Raw genomic sequence first — 23572 nt, 5'->3', positions numbered from 1 at the left:
CTTGAGAAGTGTCAGGAGCGTCACCTGGGCCTGGGTGGGAAACGGGGGAGGCCTGGGGAAGAGGCTGGGGATGGAAGGCCAGGCAGAAAGGAGGCCCTGGGCAAATCTGGGCAAACCCCTGCCTGGCTGGAGTGGCAGAGAGGACGCCACAGTGTCGGGGACGCAGGGCAGCCGCACCCCGCTCCACAGCCTGCGCCGTCCAGCTCGGGGGTGGCTTGCTCAAAGAAAGGACACCCACAGTGTCCTCCAAGAATACTACCCCGCGATCATTTACACCCCCGTGTATAAAACGCACGTGGTGAAGACTTCCCCACTGCGGGCGAGATCTGTGGACAAGGCTAGACAACACGTATCCCCCAAGACCAGCCCCAGTGCAGGCCGGGGCTCGGCATGCGCATGTGCGTGGGGGGGCCCAGGCCCGCACCACACCCACCGCCCTTCCTCACAGGCCGAGGCAGGCGTGGGGGAAACATCCAGCTTTTCCTTCCACAGGAAACAGTCATTTAATTCTACAAATGTACAAATCAAAATATAAAAAAGGAAATGTGGGCAGGTGTGCGGGCAGTGCCAAGTCCGGGGTCCTGGCCGACCGTGGGCGGCTCTGCGGCCAGGCAGCGCCGCCTTCAGAACTTGAGGCTGAAGCCCGGGCCGGCGGCGGAGGCCCCCTGGTTGGTGGTGGTGAGGTGGAAGCCCGTCTCCTTCAGGTCGTCGTCGCCCTGTGGGAGGAGGTCGGGCGCTGTGAGAACAGGCCCCCATCTGAGCCCCCCATGGAGACCCCTGCGGGCCGGCCGCTCACCAGCTGGCTGTAGCCTAGACCCCCCTCGGGGGGGCGTGGACTGGTGCCCCGCTTCACACGCTGCTGCTCGCTCTTGGCAGGCCACGTGGGGAACATGGAAGGGTCGATGGGGAGTGGAGTCTCGCAGAAGTACTCATGCTTGAGGCCGTCTTCTGCGTTAACCCGTCTCCCCGGGAAGTAGGTCAGAAACCTGGGGAGAATGCAAGGGATGGGCACCGCCGTGGCAGTGAGGCCCACAGGGTACACAGGGGCCCCGGGGCAGGGCGGCTGTGCGGGGAGGGAGCCCCGACTCACTTGTTCATGAGATCAAAGCCCTGGTCCGAGAGCAGGGCCCCGAAGCGCTTGCGGAGGTTGTTGTAGGGGTGCTCGCTGAAGGTCATCTTCTTGACGGCTGGGAGCTCGTTGTAGCCAGGCCAGATCTTCTCACTGGGGGTTCCCAGGTCCTGGAAGACAGCGCAGCACAGCGCAGCTGCAGGTGTGGCCCGGGCGGCCTTGCCACGGCGCGGCACTGAGGTGCAGACTGGGGGCTGTCACGCCCTGGGCTCAGGCAGCCTCGCGTAGCCCGGCACCTCCACACCCACCTTAAAAACCTTGTTGATCTGATCAATCTCCGACTTCCCAGGGAACAGGGGCTTCTGTGTCAGCAACTCTCCGAAGATGCAGCCCACCGACCACATGTCCACTGCCGTGGAGTACTCCTGGGGCCGAGGGGACACGGCTCAGGGGCTGAGAATCTGGGGCTTGGGGGCCAAGGGGCTGAGGCTCAGGGGTCTCAGACCAGACTCACCTTGGCGCCAAGCAACAGTTCAGGGGCTCGGTACCAGAGGGTCACAACGACAGGGGTGTAGGCCTTCAGGGGCGACCCATACTCTCGAGCCAGCCCAAAGTCACCAACCTGCAGTAACACAGGGAGGCTGTTGGGGGCCTGGGTGTGGGGGCGGGGCCCGGGCGTGGGGGCGGGGCCAGACCCTGCGCTCACCTTGAGGATGCCAGCGTGGCTCAGCAGCAGGTTGGACGTCTTCAGGTCCCGGTGCAGAATCCAGTTGTCGTGCAGGTGCTTCACCCCCCTCAGCAGCTGAATCATCAGCGTCTTCACTTCCCCTGGGGGAGGGCTGGGGTCACAGGCATGCCCACTAGTGAGCCCTGGATGCCAGCCAGGGCCCGGGGCGAGCCAGCAGCCCCCGCCTGAGAGGGCTCTGAGCCTAGAGCCCAGGTGTGGCGCAGGCGGGGAGACATGGTCCCGCCTATCAGCAGGGCCGAAGGCTTCCAGCCCTGCCCTAACTCAGGCCCTCCCCCAGGCCGGGAGCCCGCAGGGACAGACCTGGGAGAAAGGGCTGCTTCATGGTCTCCATGAGGCTCTTGAGGTCGTGCTCCACGTAGTTCATTACTATGTAGATCTTGTCCATGTTGCTGCCCACCACGATCTCCTAGCAGAGAAGCCATGGGATCGCGGGCGCCCAGTGCACCTCTAATCCCCTTGCCACCACTGGCTCTCCCGGGAGCCCCGAGTTGCTGGGCACGGAGAGCAGAAGCAAGGGCACAGGCACCTCCGGCTGATGCTGACTTCTGCACTGAGCGTCTGAGGTGCACCCCAGGCTGCCATGGCACCTCTTCCCTTCCCAGGGGAACACCTCTCTTTGGGCCTTACTCGGACGGTGACAATGTTGGGGTGCTGGGCCTTGAGGATGGTGTTGATTTCTCTCAGGGATGTGATCGGAAACCCTTCTTTCTCCTTCTCCATTTTCAACCGCTTCAGAGCCACAATTTCATCTGTAAGGAAAATGGCGTCACTAGGTTAGGCATGGTGGTACACACCTCAGTCCCAAGATTTGGAGGCTGAGGCAAGAGCATCTAAAACCCCAGCTTGTGTCAGAAGTTCTTTCCTACAGCTGGGGAGGTGGCTCAGTGGTAGAGCGCTCACCTCCCATGCAGGAGGCCCTGGGTTCGATTCCCCAGCACCACATAAGCAAAAAAAGCCGGAAGTGGCGCTGTGGCTCAAGTGGTAGAGCGCTTGCCTTCAGCTGAAGAGCTGAGGGACAGCGCCCAGGCCCAGAGTTCAGGCCCCACAACCAGAACCCCCCCCCCCAAAAAAAAGAAAACAAAAACAGTGCCAAACAAGAGTGATCATCTCGGCTACTCAGAAGGCTGAGATCTGAAGCTCTCGGTTCAAAGCCAGCCAGTGGCTTGAGCCTGTCACCCTAGCTATTCAGGAGGCTGAGATCTGAGGATCAAGTCCAAAGCCAGCCCAGGCAGGAAAGTCCTTGAGGCTTTTTATCTCCAAAGAACCACCAGAAAACCGGAAGTGGTGATGTGGCTCAAGTGATAGTGCTCATCTTGAGCAGAAGAACTCAGGGACAGTGGCCAGGCCCCCCCCCCCCCCCCCCCCCGCCCACTACCAGAGTAATGCCTCTCCAGGGAAGTTCCCTGCCTGATGCCCAAGCCAAGTTCTCTTGCTACCTGGTATCTGCTGAAGTTTTTGTGTTTTTTTGGGGTAGGGGGTGGTGCAAGTAACTGGTTCTGGGGTTTGAACTCAGGGCTTAGGTATTGCCCTTGATATTTTTTGCTCAGGGCTGGTCTTCTCCTTAAACTGCAGCTCTGCTTCTTGTTTTTTGGTGGTTAGAGATAAGTCTCACCAATTTCCCTGCCCAGGCTGGCTTTGAACCCTCATCTTCAGATCTCAGCTTCCTGAGAGGCTGGACCGTAGGGCTGGGTACCACTGCCCAGCCTGACTTCTCCACAGTGGGACATCTGGGAGCCCACCCACCTGTTTTCTTGTCCTTGGCCCTGTAGACAACCCCGTAGGTGCCTTCCTCAATCCTGTTCAGGCACTGGAACTCCTCCACACTCCGGCAGCCCTGGGGAGGGACAGGGGAAGGAGGCTGAGCGGTGGCGGGAGGGGTGTCTCGTCTATGCCCACACTCCGCCTGGCACAAGGGCTCAAAGGTGGTCCCGAGAGGCAGTGTGCGTGAGCAGGAGCACCGTGCTTAATCTGATCACACCTAGCATTTTCAGTAGGAAGTGAAGCGGGGGGAAGCCGCACAGAGCCCCACCGGGAGCCTCTGCTGTTGCCGGGCACTGTCTGGGGGGCCAATGGGAAGGCGGCAGGCCCATGGTCCTCACATGCGGCCTCCAGTGTCCACCACTGCCTGCGAGGCCGGAGGTGCCGGTGACACGTGGGCAGGGGAGGGGTGTGTGCATGTCGGCCCCACGTTGGTGCTTCTGCCACATTCCAGGTACCTGCTAGCCCCGTCCTCTCCTTACAGCTCTCCCTCAACCCCGGCCCACCAAGCAGCTCACACCCCGTGCACACCCATGTGGCCCCAGTGCACCTGGCCAGCAGTCAGGACAGTGGCCGTGACGAGGCCCTGGGGTCTAGGGCGGCTGGCTCCACGGCTCTCAGCCGGGAAGGCCATCACACAGGTGGGCCAGCAGGACACGGATGCCAGGCCTGGCTCCCGTCACCACGGAGCAGGGAGGGGGTGGGGGTGCCTGACCTGCAGGGCCGGCAGGTACTTGGGCAGCTCCTGCTTCAGCTCAATAGGCGACAGGGCGGGGGAGTCAGGAACGTAGTCCCCTTCAGTGGGGGCGCTGCTCTGGGGGGTCCCCTCCCCCACTTCTTCCTCCCCGTCTTCACTGTCCCCGGAGTCTCGGTCAAATCGTGACTCTGGAACTTTAAAAGTTAAACCTAATTAGGGAACCAGGAAGAAGCAAGTACGGCACCTCTTCTGCCCTGGGTGGGTGCTGGGCGGGGTCAGCGAGGCCTCCACAGGAGGAGGGTGCCAGAGGCACCAAGGCCTCCGGGCAGGCATGGCAGAGCCCTGCGCCCAGCACTGGGCTCGGGATGAGGGCACGTGCCAAAGGAGGGGCGGGTCCCTCAGGCCACCAGCACCACAGGAGGGCCTCAGACTAAGCTGCTGTCCAGCAGTCTCCTTCCCCCCAGGACTGGGCCTCAGGGAGCATTTCCCAGACTCCTCAGCACCTGGTCTCAGCCCCACCTAGAAGAAAGCCTTCCAGGGAAAGCTTCCCACTGAGGAACAGCGGCCCCAGGAACACCCGGCTAAGTGTTCAGGGCACATCCAGGACCCCAGGGCCATTCCCAGAGTGGTGGCAGCTTGCAGGAAGAATGGCCGGGAAGGCGCCTGGTCCGCCATGGCTGGACTATGGGCCTGGACGCGGCCATGCTCAGTCACAGCTGAGGACAGGGACTCCGTGGCAGGGGTCCTTACCAACCACGATGTGATTCTCATCTTCTCGCTCTTCATCCTCACTCATTTCTTCATCACTCACTTCTTCTGTTAGGAAAAAGTATCCCTGAGCTAGCAGCCTACTACTTGAATCACAGTGACTCTTCTGGCTTTTTGGTAGTTAATAGAGATAAAAGAATCACAGACTTCTCTGCTCAGGCTGTCTTTGAACTGTGATCCTCAGAATCTCAGCCTCCTGAGTAACATGAACTACTGCGCCCCAAGTTCACTTTTAACTTCTAAATTCTCATGCTTTCTTCCCACCGTCCTTGGGCTGCAATGGACCCGAACCTTTCATCAAATCCTCCCTCGCAGCTGGAATTATGAACAAGAACCATCACACCCAGCTTGCTGCTTGGCATGAGAATCTTGCTAACTTTGCCCTAGGGCTGGCTTCAAATTGTGATCTTCTGAGAGCCAAAAGTAGATGCTCGGGCCCCACGCCTGCCACAAATACTCTCTAACAGCCTATTTTTGAGTCTCATAAAAGTTCCACAGAGGAGCTGGGTGCCGGTGGCTCACGCCTACTATCCTAGCTACTCAGGAGGCTGAGATCTGTGGATGACAGTTCAGTGCCAGCCTGGGCACGAAAGTCTGTAAAACTCTTATCTCCAATGAACCACCAGAAAACCAGAAATGGCGTTGTGGATCAAGTGGTAGAGCACTGGCCTTGAGCTGAAGAGCTGAGGGACAGCGCCCAGGCCCAGAGTTCAGGCCCCACGACCAAAAAACAACCAAACAAAAAGTTCCACAGAGGAGGGGCTGGGAAGGTGGCTCAGTGGTAGAGTGCTTGCCTTGCATGCATAAGGCCCTGGGTTCAATTCCTCAGCACCACATAAACAAAAAGAAAAAAGCCAGAAGTGGCGCTGTGGCTCCAGTGGTAGAGCGCTAGCCTTGAGCTGAAGAGCTGAGGGACAGCGCCCAGGCACAGAGTTCAGGCCCCACGACCGGACCCCCCACCCCCCAAAAAAAAAATTCTACAGAGGAATGCAATTCAATTTGAAATTCACTTCAGCTTCAAAGTGGTTTTCTGCAGGTCCTACGCTGCCTGCGGCGAACACGGGAAGACCACGGACCTGCAGACTGCTCTGACGCCTCCTCTGAGTTACTCCCAGTCTCCTCCTCCTCCTCCTCCTCCTCCTCTTCCTCCTCCTCCTCTTCCTCGGATTCCTCACTGGTGCTCCCTTCTTCTTCTTCCTCTTCCTCCTCTTCTTCCTCCTCCGAGCCTGAGCCTGATTCCACTGTCCAAGAAAGCAAAGCTGGGGTCAGCCTTGGCCTTGCTGGCAGCTGGGCACGGCCTCAGCCAGATGCCGGGGGTCAGCGAGGCCTCGGCCAGATGCCGGGGGTCAGTGAGGCCTCGGCCAGACACCGAGGGCCAGCGAGGCCTCGGCCAGACACCGAGGGTCAGCGAGGCCTCGGCCAGACACCGAGGGTCAGCGAGGCCCTTGGCCAGACACTGAGGGTCAGCGAGGCCTCGGCCAGACACCGAGGGTCAGCGAGGCCTCAGCCAGATGCCGGGGGTCAGTGAGGCCTCGGTCAGACACCGAGGGTCAGCGAGGCCTCGGCCAGACACCGAGGGTCAGCGAGGCCTCGGCCAGACACTGAGGGTCAGCGAGGCTTCGGCCAGATGGCACTTGTACCTGAGGAGGACTCGGCAGAGCTGGTTTTCCTCTCACTGTCACTGATGTCCTGTAGGTCAGACAGCAGGTCTCTTTCCTCCATTTTCTCTTCTTTTACTTGTAAAATAAACCATCACAGGTGAATTTGGGGAATAATTTTAAATTCACAAGAACACCATCCAAGTTACATGCATGTGTTAACTGCAGTCTATGTGGAGAATGGCACTGCCACATCAGCTGGAAGTGCTCTTCCAGTTCCACCCTCAGCCCTCAGGACGGGTTCAGTATCTTAAGTCATGCAAATGTATGTCAACAGTCCCTGGGGACACACATCATTTTAGTGCAGAACCCCCCCCCCCCACACACAACTTGGCTGAGCACTTCCTGGTGTCAGAGACTTATGAAGCTCAGTGCCAGGCTCACCCCCCCCCCCCCGCCTCCCCCCCACGGGCAATGGGCCTCCTCACCTGGCTTCCGGCTGTCTCCCAGGTCAAAGCGCTCCCGGGGCGGCCGTGCGGGGCTGCGGCTCCAGCGTGCCGTCTTGCCCTTGTCACCGTAGTCTTCCCTCACTGCGCGGTGATGTGCAGAGACTATTGCACAGGGGAGAAAAGGGAGCTGATGCTGGCACAACACCTTCCCATGGAGGCCCTCCGCCAGGCCTGCTCCGCACGGCGCCCCAGGCGCCCACACCAGCCCCACTGCATGAAGGGAACTGACAGTAACGGGGCGACTGGCCACGGGTTCAGGAAGAAAAGCCCTAAGCTGGAGGCCATGGGCTGACCCTGAGGACCAAGGCCTTCCAGGCTGACCTTCACTGGGAATGAGAAAGGATTTTAGGAAGAAACTGCTCAGGAGGCAGAGATGAGGAGGACTTTCAGTTTAAAGCCAGTCTAGGCAAAAGTTACCAAGACTCAATCTCAACAATAAAGCCAGCTGGAGCCAGGTGCTGGTGGTTAGGATTACACTGTAATCCTATCTACTCAGGAGGCTGAGACCTGGAGGCTCACAGTTTGAAGCCAGCCTAAGAAAGGCCTGTGAGACCCCTATCTCTAGTCATCAAAATGCGAGATTGGGGGGGTGGAGCACTAGCCATTAACGAAGCCAGCGTGAACAAGAAAAGTGAAAGCACGAGGTGACTGCAAACCTGGAACCAGAGCTACAACCAACCACTCCACGTACCATAAACGTAGAAAACCATAGAGGGAGAGAGCACTGAAAGCAGGAAGTAGGGACTGGCCCCCCCGGCCCCCCCCGGACATCATCAGGAAGCAGGGACTGGCCCCCACAGGCCCTGGATGTCAGCAGAGGCCCAGGCCGGAGGGGAGCAGGTGGATGGGATCTGAAAGAAAAACTGTCAGCAAAAACGCTGCATCTGGCTGACCGATCCTAGGAAGTGAGGGGGAATCTAGACATTCCCAGGGAAGAAGTGCTTTGGAATTTATGAATCTGAGGATTCAAAGCTAGTGGTTCAAAGTCAGTCCAGGCAGGAAAGTCCCTGAGATTCCTATTTTCAATTAACCAGCAAAAACTGGAAGTAGAGCTGTAGCTCAAGTAGTCAAGTGTTAGCCTTGAATAAAAAAAGCTCAAGGACAGGGACCCATCAGCTGCACTGGATATTGACCAAAGTGAACTAAGCAACTGAATGGCAGTGATGGGAGGGAGGGAACGAGTGGGAAAGAGGGAACAGCTGACGCTATGCAAAGCCAAGGAAATGTACCTACCACCCAGTGGGAAGAAATGACTATCGCAAAGCTCACAGAACTCATCAGTGTTACAGACCACGATAGACAACTTGTTCCATGAAAGTTAGAATGTGTTTGTGACTTTACCTAAGCATCACTATCCCACAACACTGTGAAATTTGGGGAATTATGTAACCATTTAATCACAATAAAAAATTTGAGAAAAAAAAAAAAAGCTCAAGGACAGTGCCCAGGCCCCAAATCGCTTCCAGGAGTCTCAAGAGAAACAGAAAACGAAACCCTCCTAATTTTCCAGCACCCACCACAAACCAGGTTGGGACAGAGGTGTCAGGAAGCAGAGTTTTCAGCCGAGCACCTGTGGCTCATGAATGACTAGAAATTCTAGCTATTCCGGAGGCTAAGATCTGAGGATCACGGTTTTGAAGTCAGCCCAACAATGGAGCTTGGTTCAAGTAGTAGAGCACTGGCCTTGAGCAAAAAAGATCAGGCTCTGAGCCAGCACGAAAAGGAAAGAAAAAAAGCCATTTTAAACATCACTAAAGCATAGCTGGTATCAATTCAAAAGTTCAAATTGGCATCACCCTAAGTTCCCAAAATATATCAAATACAAGTAGAAAAGGAGAAAGAACCACAAACACTTCCCCCAAATATATACGCTAAGGACAAGGGAAGGGGGAGCTGAAAGGCAATTAAAGCATGCAGAAAACAACCAGCAAAACAAAACTAAACCTCTATCGGCCATCCCTCAAATAATTTTTTTTTCTTTTCACAGTCCTGGGGCTTGAACTCAGGGCCTGGGCACTGTCCCTGAGCTTATTTCGTTTAAGGGTGCTCTACCACTTGAGCCACAGTGCCACTTCCTGCTTTTCCTGTGTATGTGGTTCTGAGGAATTGAACCAAGGGGCTTCATGCATGTGAGGCAAACACTCCACCACTGAGCCACCTTCCCAGCCGTAGGAAAGAGATTCTGACATAAGCTATACCATGACAGGCCAGAGGACTTCATGTGAGTGAAACAGGCCAGTAAGAAATAAAGACAGAAGGGCTGGAAAGGTGGCCCAGAGGTAGAGCGCTTGCCTTGCATGCTTGAGGCCCTGGGTTCGATTCCTCAGCACCACATAGCAGGAAAAAAAAAGGCTGGAAGTGGCGCTGTGGCTCAAGTGGTAGAGCGCTAGTCTTGAGCTGAAGAGCTGAGGGACAGCGCCCAGGCCCAGAGTTCAGGCCCCACAACTGGACCCCTCCCCACAAAAAAGAAAAAAAGAAAGAAGAGTGCATGATTACACGTGTGAGAAACAGGCGTTCCAATTCCTAGCACACTGAGGCAGAGGCTGTCAAGGGCTGGAAGGATGTGAGGTGAAAAGAATTCTGGAGATGGCACTGGATACACAGTAAAAGATGACGAAGGGAACCCGTTTATAGCCTATGTATTTTGTTACTCGTAAATTCTGTAAGAAAGGGTAAGGGGCGGGGGCAAAGCAAGCACAGGCACCAAGAAGCACCTGTTGCGTGTGTCATAGGAGCACAGGGCCACTGACATGAGCCTGGAACACCCGCTGACAGCAGGCCAGCTGCACGTGCGCACAGCCCCCCTAGCCCAGGGCACTGCGCCACCCCGTTGTCTCGCCCAGAGCCAGTTCAGATGGCAGAGAAGATGTGCTCCACACAGCTGTGTGCAGGCCTGTGGCCTCCAAGGCACTGCCGGTGCTGAGGGGCTACCGTACAGAGAGAGGTGGGCACCACGCCCTGCTCCGGCCCCCCCGGCCCTCCCGGCCCCGGCCCTTCCCGGCCCACACCTTCTCTGCGGGCCTCTCGCTCCTTGCGCCGCTCCTCCGCCCGTCGCTCCCGCTCTTTCTGCTCCCGCTGCTCCTTCTGCTCCCGCTGCTCCTTCTGTTGCTCCCTCATCTTGCGCTCCCGCTCCCGCTTCCTTTCTAACTGCTCCAGTCGGTCCCTGGAAGCAGGCACGGCCCTCATTCCTCTGCACAACACAAAGCTTGCTTTCCTGCCCGGCGTGGCTGTGCACAGTGTCATTTTAGCATTTAAACCAAGAGGCAGGAGTACCCAGTCCGAGGCCAGCCTAGGCCAGGGTAAGAGTCTGCACAAACCCAGCAAAAGCCATGTGGTGGTGGCTTAAGCCTGCAATCCTACTCAGGAGTCTGACATGTGAGGATCACCATTTGAGGCTAGAATGGTCAGGAAAAGTCCATGAGGCTCTTACCCTGATTACCCATAAGCCAGAAGTGGAGCTGTGACTCAAGTGGCAAAACACTAGTGTCAAACAGAAAAAACCTATGGGACAGTGCCAAGACCTTGAGTTCAACCCCCAATATTGATAACAAAACAAACACAAGTCTGATGCTGGTGGCTCATATCTGTAATCCTAGCCACTCAGGGGCTGAGATTTGAGGATCATGGTTCAAAGCCAGCTAGGCCTAAGAGTCTGTAAGACTCCTAGCACATGTTGGCAAGCTGTCTCAACTACAGCTAGTGTCTGACACTGCTTTCTTTCTCCAAGAGCACCAGATCTTGGTCCTTGCCTAACACATGCCTTCGGCTCTTCTCTCCCGCTTCACCCTCTGGGGTATCTATAAGGGCTGCCCGCCGCCCTCCCCTCACTGGCTGAGCTACGCGGTCCAGCACGGTGCAGCCAGCACAAACACCCTGGGAACGTGCACACATGGCCTGTCCTCCGGCCTCGTCACAGGCAGGCCTCACTGGACCCTTTCAGCTATGTGTGCATCACAGCCTGCTGGCAGCTCTCCAAAGAGGCTACCAGCTTCAAGCTTTCCTTACAACCAACCTGTCCTGGGCTTGAGAACTGACCTGCATGGGCTGGGAAGGTGGCTCAGTGGTAGAGCACTTGCCTTGCATGCCTGAGGCCCTGGGTTCGATTCCTCAGCACCACATAAGCAAAAAAAAGCCGGAAGTGGCGCTGTGGCTCAAGTGGTAGAGCGCTAGCCTTGAGCTGAAGAACTGAGGGACAGCGCCCAGGCCCAGAGTTCAGGCCCCACAACCGGACCCAAAAAAAAAAAAAAAAAGAGAACTGACCTGTAGCTAGACACATTTTTTTTTTTTTGGTCGGTCGTGGGGCTTGAACTCTGGGCCTGGGCGTTGTCCCTCAGCTCTTCAGCTCAAGGCGAGCGCTCTACCATTTGAGCTACAGCGCCACTTCCAGTTTTCTGGTGGTTTATTGGAGATAGGAGTCTCACGGTCTTTCCTGCCCAGGCTGGCTTTGAACCGCGATCCTCAGATCTCAGCCTCCTGAGTAGCTAGGATTACAGATGTGAGCCACCAGCGCCCGGCTAGACACATTTTTTTTTTGTCAGTTGTGGGGCCTGAACTCAGGGCCTGGGCACTGTCCCTGAGCTCTTCAGCTTAAGGCTAGCACCCTACCACTTCAGCCACAGTGCCACTTACTTCTGGCTTTTTCTGCTTATGTGGTACCGAGGAATCAAACCCAGGGCCTCATGCATGCAAGGCAAGCACTCTACCACTGAGCCACCTTCCAGGCCCCGACAGATATCTCCTGTAGGAGTCTAGGCTGACACCAAGGCCTCCAGGCCCCCAGGAAGGAGGGAGTCCAGCTACCAAACTGCATCAAGTCTGGGAGGTCTCCTTCCTTTCCTCCATGCAGGTGCTAGGGCTTGAACCCAGGGCCTGGGTGCTGTCCCTGAGCTATTCTAAGCAAGGCTTTACCACTTGCGTCACAACTCCATTTCTTGCTTTCTAGTAGCTAATTGGAGATAAGAATCTCATGGAAGCTGGATGCCGGTGGCTCACGTCTGTAATCCTAGCTACTCAGGAGGCTGAGATGTGAGGATCACGGTTCAAAGCCAGCCTGGGCAGGAAAGTCCGTGAGACTCTTACTTCCAATAAACCACTAGAAAACCGTAAGTGGCACTGTGGCTCAAGTGGTAGAGTGCTTGCCTTGAGCTGAATAGCTGAGGGACAGCGCTCAGGCCCAGAGTTCAAGCCCCATGACTGACAAAAAAAAGAATCTTATGGACTTTCCTGTCCAGACTAGCTTTGAACCTCAATCCTCAGCTCTCAGTCTCTTTCATAGCTAGTATTACGGTCCGGAGCCACAGGCTCCTAGCTGGAGTTCTCTTACTGCTTCATCAATCTGCACTAGAAGAACCCGTCAATTTCTGAGGAGATGGAGAACCCTAAGGAAAGGACAGCCTAGCCATCCCAGACTAGAACACTTTCTCTAAACAGTCTATGTCCTTAGGCATCGCATGTAGGGAGAGCATGGCACAGTGTAACCATCATGCCACCTCCTCCTGAGTACTGCCAGGATTCACTCGTGGGCTCTGTGGACTTGGGTCTGGAAAGACACATCTCCTTAACACACAGTAAAAACAACCTGCACAAATACATGTTCCTCCGGGTGAGCCGATGGCATGGACTCACGATCCTCACTCCACACTGCTCCCTGCTGTCTCCACCGCTTCATGTCTGGCCTAATCCTGCACATACCTGCTCCGGAGCCACCTGGGACCCCAGCACTCGCCCCTAACATCCTTTCCCCAACTCATCCATGGAACTGATTTGCTCAGGGAGTCGGGGCTTCCATGTCACCTCCAATGGCCTTTCCTGGGCACTTTATCTTCTGTCAGCTTAGACCCAGCGCAGCTCCCACCCACCAGGAAAACTCATCTCCTGTGCCAGGTGCCTAACTCACCTGGACAAGGTGAATCTGCTCTCTCCCACCAAGTTCCCATCCCTCCCCAGCCCTAAAAGGACACGGGGGCTCACTGGAAACCACAGCCTTACCTCTCTCTCCTGGAATGTTCTCTTGCCAGTTCCCTCCTTTTCTGTCTTTCCCATTCCCGGCGGGCTTTGTCCTGCTCTTCTCGATGTCGCTTCCGACGCTCATGTTCTCTCTCTTTTTCTTTTACTCGAGCATGCTTCCCTGATAAGATAAAGCAATTTTCATTTAGACTCAATTTCCAAAAATTTAGCTTATTAAATACAAAAATATTTAAGTGACTTCAAAAAGCAATTCCATATTGAGTTGAAAAAAAAAACAAGTACCAAATATGACCAGGTGCCAGTGGCTCATGCCTGTAATCCTAGCTACCCAGGAGGCTGAGATCTGAGGATCAAGGTTCAAAGCCAGCTCAGGCAGGAAAGTCCAATGAGACTCTTATCTCCAATAAAACCACCAGAAAGCTGGAAGCAGAACTGTGACACAAATGCTAAGAAGGGTGACATTCAGCCTTGAGCAAAAAAGCTGAGGGACAGTGTGGAGGCCAAGTTCAAGCCCCAATACCAGCACATGCGTGCACACACACAGACACACAGAGACACACACACAATGTGACTGTTGCTAAAGAGAATGCCTTTCAATTTTCTATTGCAAAGAAACTAGGTTTTTGTGGTTTTTTTTTTTTGGTCTGATTGTGGGGCCTGAACTCTGGGCCTGGGCGCTGTCCCTCAGCCCTTCAGCTCAAGGCTAGTGTTCTACCACTTTGAGCCACAGTGCCAGTTCCAGCTTTTTCTGCTTATGTGGTGCTGAGGAATCGAACCCAGGGCCTCATGCCTGCAAGGCAAGCACTCTACCACTGAGCCACCTTCCCAGTCCCTAGGTTAGTTTTATACCTTAAAAAAAATTATTGCTCATGAACAAAGCTTTGTTCCTTTCAATAGCTTTCTATGTTATTTTATAAAACTAAGTTGGGGGTTGGGAACATGGATTAGTGGTAGAGTACTTGCCTAGCATGCATGAAGTGCTAGAAGTGCTAGATTCTATTCCTCAGTACCACATATACAGAAAAAGCTAGAAGTGGAGCTGTGGCTCAAATGGTAGAGTGCTAGCCTTGAGCAAAAGAGCTCAGGGACAGTACCCAAGCTCTGAGTTCCATGACCAACCAAAAAAAAAAAGGAAAGAAGGCAAAAAAAGAACTGTTAAGCCAGGTGCTAGTGGCTCATATTTCTAATCCTAGCTATTCAAGAGTTAAGATCTGAGATTCCTGGTTCAAGGCAAGCCTAGGCAGACAACTATATGGATTCTTTGTTTTTGGTCGGTCGTGGGACTTGAACTCTGGACTTGGGCGTTGCCTCTGTGCTCTTCAGCTCAAGGCTAGTGCTCTACCTCTTGAGCCGTAGCACCACTTCTGGTTTTCTAGTGGTTTATTGGAGGTAAGAGTCTCATGGACTTTCCTGCCCTTTCCTGCCCTGGCTGGCTTTGAACCGTGATCCTCAGATCTCAGCCTACTGGGTAGCTAGGATTACAGGCATGAGCCATAGGTGCTGTCTCCTATAGACTCATCTCCAATTAAGCAGGAAAAAGCTACTGGCTCAAGAGGTAGAGTGACAATTATGAATAGAAAAGCCAAGCAAGATGGCAAGGACCTGAGTTCAAGTCCTAGTACTAGGACAATCTCTAACAGATGACTAGCCTCTAACAGATGGCATGAGATCAAAACTGTCACCAAGGAGCTAGGGAGGTCACTTAGTGGTAGAGCGCTTGTCTCCCATGCATGAGGTTTGATTCCTCAGCACCACATAAGCAGAAAAAGCTGAAGTGGGCGCTGTGACTCAAGCGGTAGAGCGCTAGCCTTGAGCTGAAGAGCTGAGGGACAGTGCCCAGGCCCAGAGTTCATGCGCCACAACTGACCAAAAAACAAAAACAAAAAATTGTCACCAAGTCAAAGCATATATATATATATATATATACATATATATATATATATATATATATTTTTTTTTTTTTTTTTGTCAGTCATGGGGTTTGAACTCTGGGCCTGGGCGCTATCCCTCAGCTCTCTACCACTTGAGCTACAGTGCCACTTCCGTTTTTTTTCTGGTGGTTTATTGGAGATAGGAGTCTCACGGTCTTTCCTGCCCAGGCTGGCTTTGAACCGTGATCCTCAGATCTCAGCCTCCTGAGTAGCTAGGATTACAGGCGTGAGCCAGCAGCGCCCGGCTTCAAAGCATATATTTGACTTAATCTAAAAACTTTCTTTTTTGGCACATTCCCTCTACTTATTGATAATTAATTTTACATGTAAACAAATTCTAAACAATGCAACAGGATAGAAAAAAACACCAGAAGGAAAATGAGCATTATTCTTATGTTTTTTTTTTGTTGGCCGTGGGCTTGAACTCTGGCCTGGGCACTGTCCCTCAGCTTTTCAGCTCAAGGCAAGCGCTCTACCACTTGAGCTACAGCGCCACTTCCGGTTTTCTGGTGGTTTATTGGAGATAGGAGTCTCACGGTCTCTCCTGCCCGGGCTGGCTTTGAACCGTGATCCTCAGATCTCAGCCTCCTGAGTAGCTAGGATTACAGGTGTGAGCCACCAGCGCCCGGCTATTCTTATGTTTTTTGCTAAACTTTATTCATTCTCCTTTTAGCTCTGCTCTGCAGGATGAGTTCATGAAGAAAACAAATGTATGTGAACATCAAAGAAAGCAAGACTCAATACCCCCTTCCGCTGAGTGGCTACGATGTCTACGCTTCTCTTTCCTCTTCTCATCTTTTCTGTGATGGGCCTTTTCTTTCCGAGACATTTGCTGGGGTGGCTTGATGGCCAGAGAATCATCTTCCTCTCCCCTGAAATACAGACCATAACATGCTGGAAGTTTGCAGAGAACCAGGGCACCCTCTCCCCCAAAAACAAGAGTCACAATGAAATAAAGTTGAACTGAAACATCATTTAAAAAAACATGCTCCCTCCCCCACGATATAACCCCTGCTTTCACTGTATTTGATGTTGATATAATTTGTAGAGAGGAAGGGGAAAAACAAATTGTTTAGATAGGGATACAGGTGGACCCATTGCAACAACGAGAAGTACAAGTTGTTATGTTGAAAAACAAACTTTACAACTTTGGGGGGGGGGGGGGGAGATGGAAAGGGATAGGAAGGGGAAACAAAGGAGAAGGCAACAATGCTTGATAAGAAATATACTCATTATCTTGCCCATGTAATTGTAACTCCTCCGTACAGCATTTTCACAATAATAATGATAAAAAAAAGACATGCTAAGCTAGATGCCGGTGGCTCACACCTGTAATCCTAGCTACTCAGGAGGCTGAGACCTGAGGATTGTGGTTCAAAGCCAGCCCGCGCAGGAAAGTCCATGAGACTCTTATCTCCAATAAACCACTAGAAAACCGGAAGTGGCACTGTGGCTCAAGTGGTAGAGTGCTCGCCTTGAGCTGAAGAGCGCAGGGACAGTGCCCAGGCCCAGAGTTCAAGCCCCCCCCCCACGAAATTATTTTAGGGTCTGGGAAGGTGGCTCAGTAGTAGGTGCTTGCCTTGCATGCATAAGGCCCTGGGTTCCATTCCTCAGCAACACATAAGCAGAAAAAGCTGGACGTGGTGCTGTGGCTCAAGTGGTAGAGCACTAGCCTTGAGCTAAAGAGCTGAGGGACAGGGCCCAGGCCCAGAGTTCAGTACCTTTTAGCCAAGACACTATGTTGAAAACAAACTTTACAACTTTGTGAGGCAGGGAGGGGAGGAGGAGTTGAGCAGGTAGGGTGGAAAGGGATGGTAGGGGAAAAACAAAGGAGGAAATAACAATGCTCGATAGAAAATGGACTCATTACCTTGCTCATGTAAATATAACCCCTCTGTACAGTATCATTACAATAAAAAATACATGTTTAGAAAAAAAAATCTTTTAGCGAAACACTAGGGTCTCATGCCTGTAATGTTAGCTACTCAGAGGCTAAGATCTGAGGCTTGGGATTTGAAAACAGACCTGAAGGTCTGTGAGATTCCTATCTCTAATTAACTGGCAGAAAGATACAAGTAGAGGTGTGCCTTGAACTGGAGGGTGCTAGCCTAGCATGAAAGAGCACTCTGGAACCAAGGTCGAGCCCTAGTACTAGCATGTATGTGCACACACGCAGTTCCTGTCACATTATTTTTAACTGATTCTACACTACCAAGATCCTGAAAGAATTACACCCATAGCTCCTCAGTATCACTTTACCTTAACTTCTGGTTCTATTTGCTTTAACTCACAAATGATGAGGAAGAAAAAAATGACAAGACACCACTGTACACAAAGAACTATATATGTTTTGGCATGAATCGATCTTTCTTTCCTTCCTTCTTTTTTTTTTTTTTTGCTTGGTTATAGGGCTTGAACTCAGGGCCTGGGCACTGTTCTTGAGCTCTTTAGCTCAAGGCTAGTGCTCTACCACTTGAGCACAAGTGCTACTTCCAGCTTTCTGGTATTTACTTGGAGATAAGAGTCTCACAGCCTTTCCTGCCTGGGCTGGCTTCTAACAGCAATCCTCAGAGCTCAGCCTCCTGAGTAGATAGGATTACGGTGTAAGCCATGGGTGCCCAGAACATATTTCTGACAGTGGCCCCTCTGCCTTCTAATTTCAATTACTGGTGTAAAACATTTGTTTTATTTTTTGATGGTCCTGAGGCTTAAACTCAGGGCTTTGAGCTCTGGCCTCTACCACTTGAGGTACACCTCCACTTCTGGCTTTTTGCTAGTTAACTGGAGAGAAGAGTCTCACTATTTTTCTGCCTAGGCTGGTTCTGAACCACGACCATCAGATCTCAGGCTCCTGAGTAGCTAGGATTATAGGTGTGAGCCACAGTTGCTGATACAAAATCTTTTTTTTGTTGTTGTTGTGGGGCTTGAACTCTGGGCCTGGGCGCTGCCCCTCAGCTCTTCAGCTCAAGGCTAGTGCTCTACCACTTGGATTACTCCTGGCTTTTTCTGCGTATGTGGTGCTGAGGAATCGAACCCAGGGCCTCATGCATGTGAGGCAAGCATTCTACCACTGAGCCACCTTCCCAGCCCATGATACAAAATCTTACACATGCAACTCAGAGCCAACATTTAACTTTCTCATCTAAACAGTGCTGGCTTGACTGAAAAACCACCACAAAAGAAAAGAAGCCATGCTCATTCTGTCTTCATGAGGAATGATGTGAAAACCGATTGCCCTCCCCAGACTCCTTCACCAACCTCATCTGAGGTAAATCTAATGTCACAAATATAACCTTCAGCTTTGTAGGGTGTGTCCCCGTCTTCTCTTGCTGTGCAGCTTCTTACCTGTCTTCCATCGAGTCCTCTCTTCTGTAGGGTGAGTTCCTGATTGTGATCTCCATTCGGTGGTCTCTCAGCTCCCCTTCCTCCAGGGAGTCTCGCTTGGAATCCCTGTCATCAGACTAAAAAGTCAAGAGAGACTAAGTCATTTTTACATAGACTTTCGAGACACTAGGCTCGCTTTGAACTTGAGATCTTCCTGCTTTAGGATACCAAATGCTGACATTACAGGTGTGTGCTAACACACCCAGCTAAATGTTTTGGGATTTTTTTTTTTACATTTATTTAAATGCATGTGTGTGCCTGTACTAAGGCTTGAACTCAGGGCCTGGATGCTATCCCTAAATTTTTTCGCTCAAGGATAGCGTTCCTATTACTTGTACCACAGCTTCACTTCTGACTTTTTGGCGGTTAATTAGCAATAAGAGTCTTACGGACTTTCCTGCCCAGACTGGCTTTGAACTGTGATACTCAGGTTTTAGTTTCCTGATTAGCTAGGATTATAGGAGAAAGCCACCCAATGCCTGGGGGCTAAGTGGGGTTTTTTAATTAATTAATTAATTTATGCTGGGCCTGGGCTTAAACTCTAGGCCTGGGTGCTATCTTTGAACTTTTGTGCTCAAGGCTAGCATTCTACCACTTGAGCCACAATTTTGAGCCACAGTTCCACTTTTGGCTTTTTTCTTTTTTTCTTTTGTAGTTTAATGGGGATAAGAGAGTCTCCTGACTAGGCTGGATTCAAACCAAAATCCTCAGATCTCAATCTCCTAAGTAGTTAAGAATCACATGTGTGAACCATTGGCACCTGGCTAAGTATATTTTACTGATAAACACTTCACCAGTATCTTAAACCAAGCTTTTTTTATATACCTTGGTTGAATCAACGTTACAAAATTGAAAGAAGGAAATTCTTCAAATCCCGTATTACTGTCTGTAATCCAAAACCTGAGAAATGGGAAACTTAAAACCAGCATTTATGGAAGTGCCTCTGTGGCTCAAGTGATAAAGAGCTAGCCTTGAGCACAAAGAGGCTCAGAGACAGTGACCAGGGCTGCGCACTCCAGCCCAGCAAGTGCCAAAACAAACAAACAAACAAAAAAATCTAGCACACGTGACAAGGGACAAGAGAATCTACGCCAAGTATGTTAGTTGCCCACAAACCAACACTGAGGCTTAATGTAGATTTACATACCAAATATTTTCTGATAGTTCTCATAGTATGTAGGTATACTTTAAAACAATCTTTTTTCTGGCCTTTTGAAAAGAGGTACTTAAACTAATGCCTCTCATCCAAAACCAAAAAAGCCTTTCTGAGCATGTTACTCAAATCAAGAAAGATATGACATATTAATACCAAGGCACACTCCACTACATTAAGAATACTTGGAAATGGTATTATGAATATGCTAATAATGAAATGAGAAAAATTAGTCCAGGTGTGCTAATGACTCTAGGTTCAAACATTTTGTTCACCATGTAGACATTCTCATTTAGACACATCTTCTGTGTATTATCAATCTGCTTTCAATGTAAACTGATTATATGAATGTTTTTGTTAAGTTTTAGAATAGATTTTGGGCTCACCTGTGACATTTAGAAGTACAAAAGAACTTCACCGAAGAAGCGTTGTTCTAATGGAAAAATGAGGGCAAAGAAATTAAATCTCCTTTAAGAAACCCACTTACTTAAAAAACATAGCTTACATTTTTTAAGCGTTTTATCTCTGCTTTCTCCTCTTGTTCTTTCCTTCGTTTCTTTTCTTGGAGAATTTCATCTAAAGTTTTCACTTTCCAAGAGTCCTTTTCATCACCCATTTGAATTAAAACACTGTGAAAAGAAAGACAATTCAAGCACCCTCGGGACAGGCGAGCCCCAGGCTGACGCGGTTTCCGCTCCCGCAGCGTTCGGGTAAGTCGCGGCAGAGGGATGGGCTCCGAGGCGGACAGCTAATCTCCGGCGTTACCTCAAGTTCCCTTTTTCCGCCACTGGGCACGGACCAAAGAGCACCATTCAAGGAGAAGCCGAGAGCCCAGGGCCGGCATTCAACAAGCTCCGCCTCTGACGTTAGAAGTCCGGATCAGACGGGCCCTTTGGGTCGGGGCGGCCGGGCCCTCCGGGAGGGGCGGGCGGGCCCGCGGGCCGGCCGCCCTCCGGCTCTGGGCTCGCCGCCGCCGCCGCTTCCCTCCCGCGCTGGCCGGGGTCAGGCCCCCCCAGGGCGGCGGTGTCGCCGGGTCCCGGGCCCGCCCCAGCCCCGCTCCGAGCCACCGCCGCCGGCGCGCCGGCCTCCCCGCGCTCCCGAGCCCGAGCCGCCCCCATTCACTCACCCCTGCGCCGCCGCCGCCGCCGCCGCCGCCGCCGCCGCCGCCGCCGGTACCCGAACTTGAGGAGAAACTGCGCCTGGAGAACGCGCCGGCGTCGTCACCTCCGGCGCGGACGCGGAATGATGACATCAGGCGGGCCGGGGGCGGAAACCGCGCCTGACGTCACTTCTTGGCCGTCGCGCGCCGATGACGCACGAGTGTCCTAGGGAACCGGTGCCGGCGCCGTTCCCGAGCGGCGGCCCCGTCGGCTCCCCGCCGTCCGCCCCCGGCAGCCGGGGGAGGCGGGGCTCGGCCTGCGCCGACCTCTGAGTCCGGGCCAGGGCGGCTCCGCCAGGCGGGGTCGACTCCCCTCGCCCCCGGTGACGAATCCTCGAGCTCTGACGCCGGGAAGCGCCCTTCCCGCGTCCGCGCTGTGAAATGGCGGGGAGTTCCGGACCGAGGAGTCCCACGAAGAATACTTGACCTTTGGGCTGGGAGGGCGGCTCCGTGGCAGAGCGCTTGCCTCGCATGCCTGAGGCCCTGGGTTCGATTCCTCAGCACCACATAAGCAAAAAGCCGGAAGTGGCGCTGTGGCTCAAGCGCTAGAGCGCTCGCCTTGAGCTGAAGAGCTGAGGGACAGCGCCCAGGCCAGAGTTCAGGCCCACGACCGGACTCAAAAAAAACACTTGGCCTTTGTTTTCCTCTTTCAGAAGAAGGCCTTTGACAGTTGCTTCCATGCCTTTCTCCTGTAGACTGACCTGCGCAGGCCGCAGCCCCAGGACAATGCACAGGGCCGGCTCACCGCACAGCAGAACCAAGGCTCACTCACGTATTTTCAGACCGTGGTGTAGGCGGCACTAGGCTACCAACATGAATACTGCAACAGGTGAATTCAAAACACTGTACACGTAGCTTTTGTATCCTGTACTTTAATTCAGTTTTGCTTGGTATAAAACAAATATGACCGCACTGAAGTAGGCAAGGATAGTTCTCAAGTTTTTCTTTTTTGGCAATACTGGAACTGAATTCCATCTCAGATGGGAGGCAAAGGCTCTACTAGACCCATGCCTCCCGCTTACCACACCTCCCTCTGAGGTAGGTCTCAGCAGCTGTGCCCTGCCTGGCCTCCAGTGCTCCATCCTCCTGCCTCTGGGAATGGGTGAGGTCACACGCATGTACCCCATGTCTGACCTCAAATTTTCTCAAGGTGGGAATGTCATGAGGCCCTCATCAAGAGGACTCTACACCACCACTTGTACAGACGCCCTCACCTGCAGAGAGCCTCTAAATCACACTTGAACAAAGACACTTTCCAAAAATGAAAACTTAAAATACAAACAAGACTTTTTCCAATTGGAATAACTGCAAACAATCTGAGCCCCAAAGAAAACGGTAAGTATTTCAGAGACCCCAAAGCTGGTATGTTCTTTGCTCTGAGCTGGAGTGGGTACAGCTTGTCCATGGTCAGCATAATCTTGAGGTTCTACTCCTGGTCCTTGTCCAGGAGAGCTAAACATTTTTTTTCCTCAGACTTCTTACCAAGCATTATTGCCTCTTCTGTTTCCCCTTCCCAAGCTAAACATTCTTATTTACAAACTGAGAAAATGTGCTGGGTGTGTGGCTTAGTGGTTCAGCTTGCCTAGCAGGTGCACAGCCCTAGGTTCAATCCCTAGCACTTGGGGGGGGGGGGGGGGGAAGGAGGGGGAAACAATACTAGTAGCTCACACCTGTAACTCTAGCCTCTCAGGAGGCTGAAATCTGGAGAATTATGGTTCAAGGCCAGTCTGGTCAGACAAGTTTGAAACTCCCACCTCCCAAATAACCAGCAAAAAGCAGAAATGGAAGGGTAGCTGAAGTTGTAGAGTGCCAACTTAGTGAGGTGTTGAGTTCAAATCCCCAAAAAGGAGAGATGAAGTTACAACCAGGCTATATTTTGAAAAAGAAAAAGAAAAGTCCATAACAGAATATTGGTCAAAGGCAAATTAAAATTAAATTAAAAAAAAAAAACTTAATCGGAAATCAGGCATCGTGACCATCCTTTTGACACTAAGGCTGAATGATCTTTAGTTCAAGGACCCTAAGCTTAAAAGAACCCCCCCCCCAAGAAAAGATTTCTATCTTTAATAACTTCCTTGGTTTAGTTTCCAAATCAAGGAAACAGTGTAAGTATTTGTGTATCTGTGCTGGGACTTGAACTCAAGGCCTCCTTTCCTTACTGGGCATTTTCACTCAATGTTGGTACTCTTATCACTTGGAGCCACACCACCACTTCCAACGTAAACATTCTGAAGCCCTGGGAAGCACCTCATTTGGTAGATGTGAAAATGCGCTGTACCTCCACAATCTATTGAGCTAAACCAGGAAGCTAAAGCGTGCTGGTTTTGTTGTAAAGGTTTTAAAGGCACTACTGAGCAGAGCAGAGCTCTATTTGGCTGACAGTTTTGCGTGTGTGTGTGTGTGTGTGTGTGTGTGTGTGTGTGTATACATGTGTACGCACACATGTGAATGTGTGCGTGTTGGTACTGGGACTTAAATTTAGGGCTTTCATTCTCTTGGCTTCTCAAGCTAGCGCTCTATCACTTGAACCATGTCTGGTTCTGGCTTTTTTTTTTTTGCCAGTTGTGGGGACTGAACTCTGAGCCTGGGCGCTGTCCCTCAGCTCTTCAGCTCAAGGCCAGTGCTCTACCACTTGAGCCACAGCGCCACTTCCGGCTTTTTCTGCTTATGTGGTGCTGAGCAATCAAACCCAGGGCCTCAGGCATGCGAGGCAAGCCACCACTGAGCCACCTTCCCAGCCCCTGGTTCTGGCTTTTTAATGGTTAATTGGGTGTAAGTCTTTTGGATTTGTCTGTCCATGCTGGCTTTGATCCTCAGTCCTCAGATGTTAG

At 52.2% G+C, this 23572-nt stretch overlaps 1 protein-coding gene across 8 annotated transcripts; it reads right to left on the bottom strand.

Annotated features, from left to right (window-relative positions):
* Nucleotides 1-495: 495 nt before the first annotated feature.
* LOC122127317 (cyclin-dependent kinase 11B) lies at nt 496-20806 on the bottom strand. Of its 8 annotated transcripts, none has more exons than XM_042701912.1 (20): nt 20709-20806; nt 20088-20211; nt 18391-18506; nt 15790-15917; nt 13136-13274; nt 10156-10337; nt 7127-7249; nt 6681-6776; nt 6117-6281; nt 5023-5088; nt 4291-4466; nt 3561-3651; nt 2445-2566; nt 2118-2223; nt 1776-1897; nt 1584-1691; nt 1378-1494; nt 1091-1239; nt 797-986; nt 496-716 (listed from the first exon to the last, which is right to left on the bottom strand). In XM_042701912.1, the coding sequence occupies exons 2-20, from the start codon at nt 20196-20198 to the stop codon at nt 624-626; spliced, it is 2400 nt and encodes a 799-aa protein (XP_042557846.1). In that variant the 5' UTR covers nt 20199-20211; nt 20709-20806; the 3' UTR covers nt 496-623. The 8 variants fall into 8 exon arrangements, with proteins under 8 accessions (XP_042557846.1, XP_042557847.1, XP_042557849.1 ...); XM_042701913.1 differs by having other exon boundaries at nt 10156-10310; XM_042701915.1 differs by lacking the exon at nt 20088-20211 and adding an exon at nt 19969-20015 and having other exon boundaries at nt 20709-20791.
* Between the last annotated feature and the right edge of the window lie 2766 nt (nt 20807-23572).

This window comes from Dipodomys spectabilis, unplaced genomic scaffold (assembly GCF_019054845.1).
Source record: "Dipodomys spectabilis isolate Male_0828 unplaced genomic scaffold, ASM1905484v1 ptg000299l, whole genome shotgun sequence".
Taxonomy (NCBI): domain Eukaryota; kingdom Metazoa; phylum Chordata; class Mammalia; order Rodentia; family Heteromyidae; genus Dipodomys; species Dipodomys spectabilis.
This window is presented reverse-complemented; position numbering and strand designations above follow the sequence as displayed.